This window comes from Melospiza georgiana, chromosome 22 (genome assembly GCF_028018845.1).
Source record: "Melospiza georgiana isolate bMelGeo1 chromosome 22, bMelGeo1.pri, whole genome shotgun sequence".
In the NCBI taxonomy this organism is placed as follows: domain Eukaryota; kingdom Metazoa; phylum Chordata; class Aves; order Passeriformes; family Passerellidae; genus Melospiza; species Melospiza georgiana.
The window spans coordinates 8,351,868-8,365,589 of NC_080451.1; the positions used below are offsets into that span (position 1 = coordinate 8,351,868).

General features: G+C 55.1%; 1 protein-coding gene across 1 annotated transcript; it reads right to left on the reverse strand.

Moving 5' to 3' along the window:
- Positions 1-1,433: 1,433 nt before the first annotated feature.
- Positions 1,434-12,552, reverse strand: ARHGEF16 (Rho guanine nucleotide exchange factor 16). The gene is made up of 14 exons (XM_058039416.1): positions 11,989-12,552; positions 10,962-11,013; positions 10,408-10,577; positions 9,304-9,360; positions 8,721-8,881; positions 8,143-8,295; positions 7,661-7,790; positions 6,881-6,955; positions 6,008-6,100; positions 4,865-5,019; positions 3,615-3,794; positions 2,738-2,811; positions 1,908-2,009; positions 1,434-1,573 (listed from the first exon to the last, which is right to left on the reverse strand). The coding sequence occupies exons 1-14, from the start codon at positions 12,532-12,534 to the stop codon at positions 1,434-1,436; spliced, it is 2,088 nt and encodes a 695-aa protein (XP_057895399.1). The 5' UTR covers positions 12,535-12,552.
- Positions 12,553-13,722: the final 1,170 nt, after the last annotated feature.

The window sequence follows — 13,722 nt, forward strand, 5'->3', positions numbered from 1 at the left end:
GGGAGCAGGAAGATTTTGTCCATGTGCCAAATGAGCCCATCAGTGCTGCCAGTGGTGCTGCTCATCTCCAGACAATCATCCCTCAGCTCCCCTTGGCCTTGGAGCTCCTGGGCCATCACAGGAAGGTTCCAGTGATTGGGAGGAGGAGGAGGCCAGGGGAGATGCTGGCCCTGCTCCAGCCTTAACCATGGGGCTGGATCCATCCTGTCCCATTCCAGCTGCAGCTCCAGGACTCCTGGCAGCTGCTCAGAGCAAACCCCATACCTGTATTTTTATATAATGTCCTTTTCCTGTTCATATTTCTTAATCCAGTTTGATGGATTCATCTTTTCTTGTACTGTCTCCCTTTTTGGATCTTCTTTAATTTAGCACCGATGAAAAAAAATGTTACTTTCTCCACAGTTAAAAGAAATAAACAGAAAGCCTGGCTGAGTTTCTACTTATCTTGTTTGTCTCACTTAAATGCACCTGACAGCTGCTCCAGGTGACAGGAAGGTGTTTCATGAGGTGTAGATATTGTGTCAGAACATGCAATGCCACCAGCAGAATGAAGCTTCATTTCAGGGCTCATGGTGGAGCTCTCATGCTCAGGGACACTCCCCACTAACAGAGAACACGTGGTCCATTGGTATCCAAGAATTTATTGTTAATTTACAGTTGAACAGCTTGATCAGAACAGTGAATGTGAAGTTTGGCACCCCAAAATTGTAGCAGCCATGTCCCCAGCTGGGAGCAGGGAAAGGCAGGAGGGAGCTGCAGCACTGCTCCCTATCTTCTGCCTGGAGCACATCCCAGAGCTGACTCCATGGGAACAACTCTGGCATCAAGTATTTCATCAAGAGACCAAAGGTGTCTGGCATTACCTCACCTGCGCAGGGATGGCTCTGCCCAAAGGGCCCAAGAATTATTGTGGGGGGGGAGAGACAGAAAAAAAGAGAAACAGCAGCAAAAACTGGGCTGAGCAATGAGCCAAGCACGTGGATTTAAGCTCCAAACAAAGCCTGACTGGGGGGTGCTCTCCCCACACTAGGTGTGCAGCAGGTGCTGCAGGGACGGAGATGGTGGCACAGGCACCTCAGAGCCCACAGCAGCTCCAGCTTGGCCATGGTGGCACGGGCACTTCAGAGCCCAGAACAGCTCCATGGTGACACAGGCACCTCAGAGCCCAGAACAGCTCCAGCTTCCCAACCTGAGCCAAGCCCTTGGCTGCTCCCAGAGCCTGTTCCAGGTCACCAGTGCCAGTGCTGCCAGGAGTGCCCAGTGCCAGCTCTCACAGCGGAGCTGCTGTGTCACCGCTGCCACACAAACCCATCCTGGCTGATGAGATCTGACAGCACAGTTCAAGAAGAAAGGCTCTGCTGTGCCTCCTCTCCGTGGGCTCAGTCTGCAGAGGTCTGGGGCTCCCTGAAGCAGGGTGTCTCTCTGTGCTGTCCCTACACGTTGGTCTCGATGCGCAGCCGCTCCATGCGCCGCACGTTGCCCTCGGCGGCCTCGCGGCTGGTGATGGGCCTGGCACAGGCCTGGGGGAACCAGCCCCGCTCCCCGTCCCGCAAACGCTCCCCCCAGCACCAGCCTAGGAGAGAACAGAGTGGGTGACAGGGCCAGGAAGGGCTGTGGATCCTGGGGGAACCAGCCCCGCTCCCCTCAGCACCAGCCTAGGGGAGAACAGAGCAGCTGACAGGGCCAGGAAGGGCCACAGATCCTTGGCAATGCCACCTCCCTCAGCTCCTCAGGAACCACTGTCACCTGCTGGGACAGAGCACCACTCAGTGCCACAGCTCTCACCAGCAGCCTAGAAGCTTCTGTAATTGCTAAAACCCAGTCCCCAGGGAACACTGACCCCCTGCCCTGGCTGTGCTGAGGTCAGAGCCTGCCCCACACCCAGCCCCACGCCCCCTGGCACTCACCATCCTCTTCCCCCAGCACCAGGACAACATCTGCCTGCTGCAGGGACAGCTCATCCGCCTCCTTGGCCAGGTAGGCACGGGTGATCTCCACCTGGCTCAGGTCTGCAGGACAGGGGACAGCAGGGACAGTGAGCAGGGGCCATGACCACCCACCCAGTGCTCCACAGCACAGCATGCTCCATTCCCTCCTGTCCCTGCCCCTTATCCCTCCAAGCTTGTCAAACCTCCTCTAACAACAGCTGAAGGCATTCCTGGAATTCCACTGTGCCTCCCAGGAAATGCATTTAATGTCAATTGTGACTGATAACTTCATGGGAGGCAACTCCTAAGGAGCAAGGCGTGGTGTCACAGACATCTTTTATGGAAAATCCTTTCCTGAGGATTTTTCCTCCTGAGAAGCTGAGAGGCTTCAGGAACAAAATGTAAACGATGGTTATCTGCTATTGTGGAATGCAACAGGTGGATCTTTGATTGGTCTCGTGGTTGTTTCTAATTAATGGCCAATCACAGAGAGTCCAAGCCACAAGCCTTTGTTATCATTCTTTCTTTTTCTATTCTTAGTTAGCCTCCTGATGAAATCCTTTCTTCTATTCTTTTAGTATAGTTTTAATATAATATATATAATAAAATAATAAATCAAGCCTTCTGGAACATGGAGTCAGCTCCTCATCTCTTCCCTCATCCTCAGACCCCTGTGAACACTGTCACAGTGTGTGGTTTTCCTCTCCACTCCAGGAATGGAGGAGAACCAGGCAGAAACTTGGCCCTGCAAATGCTCTGGTGTGCCAGGGAATCCCAGCAGAGCCAGGCTGCCCTTGGGCACACGGTACCTCCTTTGGGTATTTGGTCAGGCTGCTCCTTCTCCCTGTGCATCAGAGCTGCAATCCACCTGGCCCGGTCACTCCTGCCAGAGGGAAACACAAAGAGAGCCTTAGGACAGCATCCCTGTGGATTTAAGCTCCTTAAGCACAGCATCCTGTGGCCAGCAGCAGCTGGGACATTCCCAGCAGGATAAATGCTTTCCAGGGGAGTCACATTGATCAGATTATTCAGTGTCAGGACCCTTCCCAAGTGGCGCACACGGCCTGGCTGCTTTACTTCACTTGGACAGGGGAAGCTGATATGGGAATTATATGGGAAATACAAGAGAGAGAAAGGAACAGAGCCTGGGAGAAGGCTGTGCACATCCCAATTTCTAGGAGGAGGAGTGTGGGGGTAAAGGGAGATTTGCAGAAGCCTGTAGCCATGATATTTTCTGAAAAATCCTTTCCTTAGGATTTTTTCTCCTGAGAAGCTGAGAAGCTGGAACAAAATGTAAACATTGATTATCTGCTGCTGTGGAATGCAACAGGTGCATCTGTGATTGGTCTCATGTGGCTGTTTCTAATTAATGGCCAATCACAGTCAGCCTTTGTTATCATTCCTTCTTTTTCTATTCTTAGCTAACCTTCTGATGAAATCCTATCTTCTATTCTTTTAGTATAGTATGAATGTAATATATATGATAAAATAATAAATTAGCCTTCTGAAACATGGAGTCAGATCCTCGTCTCTTCCCTCATCCTCGGACCCCTGTGAACACGGTCACGCATGCCTCAGAGGATTCCCAATTCATCCCAAGGGCCAGAGCAAAATCCCAGCGTGGGATTCCCAGCTCATCCCAAATTCATCCCAAAAACCAGAGCACAATCCCAGCATGGCACTCACAGTGTCTCTGCTGACAGCACCACCTCCTCCCGCCGTCCCTCGCTGTCCTTCTCCAGCACCACTCGCAGCAGGTGCCCACCAGCCCTGCCAGGAGGAGGGGAGGGTGGCTCTGAGCTCTCCACCTTCTCCACGGTGACCTGGTCCAGCGTGGCGTAGTTCATGACCGTGTAGCTCTCCTCACTGTGGCACAAACAGGAGCAGTGACCCAGCTGTGGGGTCTGGGCCATTTCCCAGCTCGCAGCAGGGCACAGGAGGCTCAGCAGGCACTGCCAGAGCAGCCTGGAGCTGATGCTCAGGGTGGGAAATGGCTCTGGGGATGTGTTGACCACCCACCCACTGAGGCAAAGCCACCGGTGGGACTCTTCTGGCTGACAAGGTGGAAACAGGGAAATCTCACAGATTTCTCTGCTGTTGCATTGTGATTTCAGGGTTTACCTCAGAACCTCGGGTCCCTCCCCTGATAATTCCCTGCCAGGTGTGTCAGTCACCTTTCCTTTCCCTCCCAGCACTGTCTGTCAGTCCTGGAATACCAGAGTGATTGGCAGATCCAAAGGATGCCCTCTACCCCTGGGGGGCATTGCGCCATCCAGGTGTCCTTTGTCCCTTGTACCTGGTTGGTGGCTCCCTACCCCTTCCCTGCCCCTCTCCCTGGGGTTAAAAGAACAGCAACCACGGGCTCAGGGAGTTCTGGTGGAGCTGGTGCTGCATTCAGAGCCTGTGGGCCAGAATAAAGCTCTGGGTCCAAACCTTCCATCAGAACCAACTCCTTTCCTTCATCATCGCCTTAAAGCTTCTCCACAGAGGGAAACCCGAGGAGCAGCCCCTGTTATGGGGGGAAGCTCCATCCCAGCACCACCAGAGCTCCTGCATGCCTGGACTGCCTCCACATGCCCAGCTGCAGCACCCAGCCAGGCCAAAGGGTCTGTGGGGTGAAACACCACACACCCAGCCAGCCCAAAGTGTCTGTGGGGTGAAACACCACACACCCAGCCAGCCAAAAGTGTCTGTGGGGTGAAACACCACACACCCAGCCAGCCAAAAATGTCTGTGGGGTGAAACACCACACACCCCACAGACAAAAGTGTCTGTGGGTTGAAAACACCATAGTGCCGCTATTTGCTTCAGCACCAAGGGCCAGACAAGCTCAGGCACATCCACTCTGGCTATACTGGTAATTATTCCAATATTCTGCTGGGGAAATTGGAGTTTAATCCCCCTAGCTGCTCTTCAGGGAAAGGCAGGGCCCTCACCTCTTCTTCTTGGTGATGATGAGGACGTCGTTGAAGAGGAAGAGGTGGCAGAGGCGGCCGGCGCCGCGGCGGAAGATTCCAGCCTCCTCCGACAGCAGCAGGTGCAGCTCCCCCCGCTTCAGCAGCCACCGGGACACCGAGATCAGAGGGAAAGGCTGGAACAGCACCAGAAAAGGCTCAGGCAATGCTCTACTCACCAGCAGAAGGCAAAATCAAGGCAGGGAGTGAGGCTGCAGTGGCCCCTGGGGTCAGTTGGGATGGACACGCCACATGCGTTTTGTCACAGACATGTTTTATGAAAAATCTTTTCCTTAAGGTTTTTTTCTTCTGAGAAGCTGAGAGGCCTCAAGAACAAAATGTAAACAATGGTTATCTGCCGCTGTGGAATGCAAGAGGTGGATCTGTGATTGGTCTCATGTGGTTGCTTCTAATTAATGGCCAATCACAGTCAGCTGGCTCGGGCTCTCTGTCCGAGACACAAGCCTTTGTTATCATTCCTTCTTTTTCTATTCTTAGCTACCCTTCTGATTAAATCCTTTCTTCTATTCTTTCAGTATAGTTTTAATATATCATAAAATAATAAATCAGCCTTCTGGAACATGGAGTCAGATCCTCATCCCTTCCCTCATCCTCAGACCCCTGTGAACACTGTCACAGCATTTAAGGGTCTTTTAAAAAGGATTTTCCAGGGGGCTGTGCACCCCATTCCAGCACACCAGAGATGCAGCCTCTGGACCCCAACACTGTCATGGCTTTACTACACTTTTTAGAAACTGCCTGCATCCAACAGCCACAGAATCCCAGAATGATGAAGCTGGAAGAGACCTCTAAGAACATCAAGTCCAACACCTAGACTCTAGCACTAGTGCCATGTCCAGTCTTTTTTTAAACACATCCAGAGATGGTGATTCTACCACCTCCCCGGGAAGAGCATTCCAGTACTTTTTTCTTCTTTTGGTGAAAAATTTTTTCCTAATATCCAACCTATATCTTCCTGAGGTAGCTTGAGACTGTGTCCTCTGGTTCTGTCAGTGCTGCCCGGTGGAAGACCACTCCAGGCTTCCCAGAAGGATTCCCAGCATGGGTCTGACCTGTCTAAACAGCCCCAGAAGACTTCCCATCACCACTTCCACAAGGCCTCACCTTCTTCTTCCCAAATTCCAGCTGTTTCTGCAAGGTGTACATCTGCTCTGTCCTCTCCATAGCCCGAGCTCCGTCATTGCAGCTCTTGACCAGCTGGGAAGAGAAAAACATCCCAAGGGAAGTGGAGAAGGGTCAGACACTGAGCCCATCCATCTCCCACACCACCCCCAGCATTAGGGACTGCCCTGCTGCCCTGAGCAGGAGAGACAGACAGACAATTCCTGGCACTGGCTTCATGCCAGGCTGGGAAAAGGCAGTGGGATGCACTCCTAGAGAGAGATGGCACATGGGCTCTGCCTGGAGAAGGACTCAAGTGAACCTGCAACAGAACTGAGGAGCAACAGGAGGAGGAAGAATTAATCATCTGAGAAGAGCTCAAGGCAGGAGGATGAACAATCACACTCTGCTCGGGTGTGAGAGCAGGACAGACTGGGAGCAGCAGGAATGTGCTGCCAAGAGCTGCTCCTCAGGGGGATGAAAGGAAGAGTCACCACTGGCACGGTGGAAAAAACAGGGAGATGAGATCCAGGAGCGCAGACAGTGCACAGCTCATGACTACTGCCCTCCACACTTCCCTCTCTGCTTCATTCTCTGCCCAAATCCCCAAAAACCACAGTGAGAGCTGCTTCAGGAAGGATAAAGATGGGCCTAAGAGGAAAGAAGAACAGAGAACAAGAACAAGGAACAAACCAAGATCAGGTGACAAAGTTGAGAAGGGGAAAGGTGTGTTCATCCAGCAGCTGTTTGGAGCAGAGGAGCCTCGAGTGAACTGATGCTGGGAGGGAAAAGAGACCAGAATGGCAGCTTTGGATCAGTGCTGCAGAGGGCTGAGCTGGCAGGAGGAGAGGTGGAGGGCTGGCAGCTGGGCCTCACCTTGCTGATGGCCTTCACAGCGCGGGTGGCAGCTCCGTACGCTGCGGTGCGCGCGTTTGTTTTTTGCTGCACGGTCTGGAATTCCAAGATAAGAAGCTTTAGTGACATTGCACCCCAGAGAAGGGAGCATCAGCTGCTCCCCCAAGATTTCAGGATGTCACGTGTTGATTGAGCTGTCCCCAGTGGTCACAGGAAGGTTTAACAGTGCTGGGAGCTCTGAATCTGGGGGTTTCATGTCTGATATGGGCCTGGCCACCCCCTGGCCCTCAGCCCTGCAACCCCCACAGACTGGGAGCAGTCACTGGAAACCCCACATCCAGCAGCTTGGCCATTTAGAGCAGATTTCCATGAAGAATGCAAGACTTGCTTTCCATTCCTGGGCTGTCTGACCAGGACACTTGTGCCACCCCACCCTGGGACCCCAACGTGGCACAGAAGAAGCTCAGGTGGCTCAGATGGGTGGCACCAAGACATGAAGTGTTTTTCACAGAGCTTTAAGCTGCACACCTGACACCTCCAGAGAAGTAGATTGCTCTGGATATATATCTGAGCTGGGAGGGATCCATTAAGATCAACTCCTGGCCCTGCACAGGACACCCCAAGAATCCCACCATGTGCCTGAGAGTTATCCAAATGCTTCTCCTGAATACAGGAGCACCCAGGGCCCGGCCCCAGAGGGCTGGAAGTCCAAGCAGAGGCTGTCTCAGGCTCAGCAAACAAAGGGAACAGCAGAGTCACCTCTTCAGAGGTGCCAAGCAGTGCCACTGTGTGACTACTTACATCTAAGAGCAGAGGAAGCCGTGTTACCCTCTGCATGGGCAGAATGAGAAATGAGATCATTGGCAGGCCTCCACACTCTGGCTTCCTTTCAATTTGTTTCAGGGTCTCTTTAAATAAGGGGTTTGTGGTTCTGGAACAGGATAAGAAAGCTCCATTAACTCTGTTCTTCTGTTGTCAGGATTTTCCAGCAGCTCTCCACACACTGGAAATGCAGAGCAGTGATGGCACTGCCTGGGGTGCTCTGCCAGGCTTGGAGTGCCCAGCTGGGCAGAAACAGGACTGATTCCACAGCAGGTGGTGGAAAAGCACCCAGAGAGAGATGGTGAGCCCACCAAAAGGTGGGAAAAGCCACAGATGTACCAATAACAGACTCAGACTTGGCCTGGAGATGAACAAGTCCCTGTGTGCTATGGATCTCTGCAGTCCCTGGAGCCCAGAGCCCTTTGAGGCAGCTCCTTGGCCAGCCCAAGCCCTGTACTCACAGCAGCTTATCCAGTGTCCTCTGCTGATAGACCTCATTGGAGCAGTAGTGGACGTAGGGGTTGAAGTGTTTCGAGGCGTGCTCCTCCACGATGTCGCTGATGTCAGGGATCAGGAGGTGCTCCTGGTGCCGCTTCTCCAGGTCCTCAAAGAAGCTGAGGAGAGAATTTAAACAGGCTGACATGACTCACTGGACAAACTGAATGTTCCCATTGCTGCTTCTCCCCAGTTTTCCCAGAGGAGCTGGGGCCTGGATCCTTTCTGGCAGGGCAGCTCCAGCAGCTGAGACACCCACGCCTTCCCCAGAGGCACACGCTTCCTCCATTCCTGCATGGGATCCCTCCTCCACCTCAGCCCTCCATCAGTTTCACTTTCTGCCCCATCAGGATGCCACAAGCCCTCAACACCCCCAGCCCCATTCCCAGGGCTGCTGCATCCTCCTCCTGCTGCCTTCCCACACGGACACAGCTCCCAAAGCATTTCCTCCCCACCACCCAGTGAGTGCCTGCAACAATCCAAGGGATGGTTGGTTTGGCACTACCAATGAAAAGCTCAGGGTCCCCTCCCAGGCTCCACTTGCCTTTTGCTGACTGTCAGGATGTCCCCAATGTTGGAGAAGAGGTGGTGGTGCTCTGTCTGAGTCATGGTCTCCTTCAGCTCCTCTGACCTCATGAAGTGGCTCACCAGGATGTTCAGGCTGTGCATGTAGGAGTACTCAGAAGTGATGATCTCAAACATTGCCTGGAGAAAGCAGGGAAGATGCAACAGTGGAAAAAGCCGGGAATTAATTGTTAAATCTTATTTCTACTCTCTGGCACAGAGCAACCGGAAATTACTTGGCTCCATGTGGGTTCTCTGTGTCACCTCATGCATGGCCTGGCCAATACCAATAATCCCAGTGTGTTTTAGGACACTCAGTCATTAAAAAGCCACAGCATGAGGATGTTTTCCCTTCCCATCAGCACCCAATGGAGCTGTTTCCCCAGCAGCTAGTGCAGGTGAGCCCTCCCAGCACTGCCCAGCCCTGGAGCAGCTGGAAGCAGCAGCACCTTGAGCTGAGCCCAGCCCAGCTCCACCTGGAGCTGACCCTGCCAGAGCCTCGTGTGTCCCACAGCCCTTGGTGCCCCCACTGAGCTCCCGGGGACACCCCAGGGCTCTCTCACCTCCTGCCTCTTGCGCTCCTCGGGGGAGATCCTCTGCAGGATGCCCGACTCCAGGACCTGGGGATGAGCAGAACCACGGTCCTTGCACGCCCTCTAGTGCAGTCAGGGGCTGTGTCAGCCACCCCACGGCCCATCCCACCGGCACACAGCAAGGGAACCCATCACCAACTGTGAGAAACCATCACGCACTGTGACACACCAGCACAAACCATCATACACCATCAGAAACCATCCCAAACCATCACACTTGGTGACACACCAGCACAAGCCATCATACACCATCAGAAACCATCCCAAACCATCACACTCTGTGACACACCAGCACACCCCATTAGAACCCATCCCAAACCATCAGAAACCATCACAAATCATCACACACTGTAACACACCACCACAGACCATCACAAACCATCAGAAACCTTTACACACTATCACACACCATCACAACCCATCACACATTGTAGCACACTAGCATACTCCAAAGGAACCCACCACAAACCATTAAAAACAATTACAAAACCATCACAAATCCTCAGAAACCATCACAACCCATCAGAAACCATCACACACTGCAAAACACCGCCACACACCAAAGGAACACGTCACAAACCATTACAACCCATCAGAAACCATCACATACCATCACCACTCACTCCTCCACCATCCAGCCCCCACCACCAGCTGCTGCCACTCCCTGGAGTGAAGATTACACTTCCTGGATGAAGATTACACTCCCTGGAGTGAAGGTTACACTCCCTGGAGTGAAGATTACACTCCCTGGATGAAGATTACACTCCCTGGATGAAGATTACACTCCCTGGAGTGAAGATTACACTCCCTGAAGTGAAGATTACATTGCCTGCATGAAGATTACACTCCCTGAGTGAAGATTACACTCCCTGGAGTGAAGATTACACTCCCCAAAGTCCACAGGGAAAGCCCAGCATGGAGCACCTGCCTTCCCTCAGTGGTGGGTAAAGTTCCACCACAGCAGCACCAACAGCCCTGGGCAGACCCTGCGTGTCCCAGCCAGCCCAGAACAAGCACTAATGATGAGGAATTATCCCCCCAGAGCTCTCAGAGCCCCCAGGCTGCTGCCCCTACCTCTGGGAGCTGGCTCCATGTCACCTGGGCCGGGCGGTAGCTCTGCACCACGATGGCAGCACCCAGCGGGGACGGCTCCTCTGGCAGGGCCTCCTCCAGCAAGTCCTCGTCTGACTCATGGCTGACAGAGTTCAGGCCTCTCTCACGGATCTCCTGGTACAGCTGGGGCTCTGCAGAGGACAAGACACGGGGTCAGGACAGCACTGGAGCCTCTCCCAGCTCATGGCTTCCCTTCCCAGCACGGCTGCCTTGCCCTGCTGGCCATGAGCCACGAGTTCCGGGCCAGAAACTTCCCTGATGAGGTTGGACTTTGCACTGCACTGATTACCCAGCGGCTGCTGCTCCCAGCAGCCTCCCGCGGCTCTCCCATTTTCCCTGGGAGCCACGGCAGTGTTATCAGCCCCAGGAGGGGGAAAGCAGGGCAGCAATGCTACTGCTGCTTCGGGGAAACAGAGACAAAAGCCATGGGCAGGGAGCTCCATGGACCATGGGGAACGTGGGGAAAGCCTTGCAGGGATTTGCTTGGTTGAGGAACAGGGGACAGGAGCACTCACGGTCCTTGAAGGAGCCACCACGCTTCTGCACCCGCTTCCGCCCGAGGGTTTTCTGCAAGGGCAAGAGGAGAGCCTGCTGTGGTTACCACACCTCTGAGGCACTGGGAAAACTCCTTCAGGAAAAGGGGGAGTTACCTGTGCCAGCTGGCCCACACCACCCTGTTCTTTCAGCCTGGCTTTGTGTGGGCTCTGTTTGCCTTACCCAGGTGACTCAGCTTTCACCTCCCATATAACCAGGGTCATGCTCAGAACCATTCTGTACTTGCACTGCTGCTGTCAAATCTCTCTCACACCTGGACTTTGCCTGCTCTGGAGTCTCCCTTTCCCCAGACGTGCTTCACCCATGTTTGTGTGCCACTGGAGCCGCTCTCCCGGCCAGCCCCACCCTGCAAACATCCAGCTCCACTCCCCACCAAAACCATGTCAGCTATTCCCGGCCTCTCCAGGGACCTGCAGCATCTGCTGGTGACACGGAGCTTCCCAAGGCACCAGGCACCACACCAGGCTCAGAACTGACTGCAGCTGAGGGCTCTGCAGCTCCTCTGTCACCACCAGGAAAGCAGGACCCCATCCCTACTCACTGCTGCATCATCCCCTGCAGCTGCTGCCACTCCCTGGAGTGAAGATTACACTCCCTGGAGTGAAGATTACTCTCCCCAAAGTCCACAGGGAAAGCCCAGCAAGGAGCACCTGCCTTCCCTCAGCTGTGGGTGAAGCCCAATTACAGCAGCACCACCTGCACCAACAGCCCTGGGCAGACCCTGCGTGTCCCAGCCAGCCCACTACAAGCACTAATGATGAGGAATTATCTCCCCAGAGCTCTCAGGCCCCCCAGACTGCTGCCCCTACCTCTGGGAGCTGGTGACAGCAGGGGTTAAACCCACCTTACTCCAGCTTCCCAAGGCACCAGGCACCACGCCAGGCTCAGAACTGACTGCAGCTGAGGGCCCTGCAGCTCCTCTGTCACCACCAGGAAAGCAGGACCCCATCCCTGCCCGACAGGGGTGACAGAAGGGGTTAAACCCACCTTGCTCCTGCCGGGGCTGCGGTCAGGCAGGGTGCTGCCTTCCTCAGACACGGGTTTCAGTGATGGTGGGGCCTTGGCCGGCTCCATGTCAGCCCCCAGCCCCTTCATGGCCGCGCGGTAGGACATGTTCCTCAGGTTGCGCTTGAGGGCCCCTCCGCCATCATCCTCACCCTCCACCTGCAGGGCCAGCACGGGGACGGCCGCCCGCTTCGGGTCAGGGCTCAGGGGCTCCCGGCTCCCCCCAGAGCTCTGGGGCCTGGAGGGGCTGTTCTTGGGCTTGGAGGACACGGCCAAGCTCTTGGGGATGAGCTGCTGCGTGCCCACCTTGAGCGCGGCGGGGCTGTGCGTGCTCAGGACGATGCGGCGGGGCTCGGCCGAGGTGGGGGAGCCCAGGGGGGACACTGGGGTGGCACTGGGAGCCGTGGTGGGGCTGAGCTTCCCAGAGGAACACGTCGGGCTGGGCGGTTCTGGTCGCACTGGGTGGCATCGGTACTCCAGGAGCAAGGTCTTGTCATCCACAGAGGTAGCAGAGGAGCCCCGAGACATGGTGGTGGCTGGGGGAGCAGCTAGCTGAGGAGGACAGACAGACAGACAGACAGGTGGCTGAATATCTCCCAGTAAGGCAGCAGGAATTTATGCTGAGCCATGGGAACCTTGAGACAGCACAGGGCTTGGCCTCCATCTTGCTTCTGAGGCCAGGCCTGTATGGACGCACTGGGGATGCTGTCACCACCTCGCTCCTTGTGGGGCCACCTGTGTGCCCGGGCTGGGAAAGGGGCTCTGGGACATGGTCAGGAACCAGGAGCAGGCAGGCCCAGGAGCAGCCAGACCATGGGAGCAGCCATGGGAGCAGCCAGACCATGGGAGCAGCCATGGGAGCAGCCAGGCCCTGGGAGCAGTGGTTAAACCCAACCAGGACTGGGAGAAGCCAGGCCATGGAGCAATGGTTAAACCCAGCCAGGCCATGGAGCAGCCATGGGAGCAGCCAGGCCATGGGAGCAGCCAGGCCATGGAGCAATGGTTAAACCCAGCCAGGCCATGGAACAGCCAGACCATGGGAGCAGCCATGGGAGCAGCCAGGCCGTGGAGCAGCCAGGCCATGGAGCAATGGTTAAACCCAGCCAGGCCATGGAGCAGCCATGGGAGCAGCCAGGCCGTGGAGCAGCCAGGCCATGGAGCAATGGTTAAACCCAGCCAGGCCATGGAGCAGCCAGACCCTGCCTCAGGCACTGGGCAGGCCCAGACCTGAATTAGACAGGCATGGAGCCTCCCCGAGCCCTGCTGCTGCCACACCTCCGTGTCCCCTCATTCCCCTTTGGGGTGCTGCCAGCCACCACAGCCGGTCTGCACCCTCCTGAATGCCACCTCCCTCAGGCTGTGGATTCCCTGGCTGTGAACCCTGTCCTCCTCCAAGCTCGTACCTGCCCCAAACCACTCTGCCCACAGAAACACCTGCCCCAGTCCCTGGGGCTTCCCAGGTAGGGTTAAGGTCACTCATCCCCTCCTGTGCCACGCACAGAACCATGCACCTACAGAGCAGACAGAGTGCTTTATGCCCTCTGCCTATTACATAACTTCGGGAGAAATTATGTTTAATTGTCCTCAACTGAGGTCCCATTGTGTGCCAGTGCCATCTCCAAGCTGTTCCCTTTCAAAGATCAGGAAACAAACCAAGGCTGGACCGTGCTTTTCCCCGCATGAATGACTGGCAGGGGGACAGCACAGACCCATCAA

Excerpts from the sequence above, each read along its gene's own strand:
- ARHGEF16 (XM_058039416.1), bottom strand. The coding sequence starts at position 12,534 with ATGTCTCGGGGCTCCTCTGCTACCTCTGTGGATGACAAGACCTTGCTC. Across the intron at positions 7,791-8,142 it reads AGGACACTGGATAAGCTGCT|AACCACAAACCCCTTATTTA; the intron begins GTGAGTACAGGG and ends ATCCTGTTCCAG. Across the intron at positions 3,795-4,864 it reads ATCATCACCAAGAAGAAGAG|TGAGGAGAGCTACACGGTCA; the intron begins GTGAGGGCCCTG and ends TTTGTGCCACAG.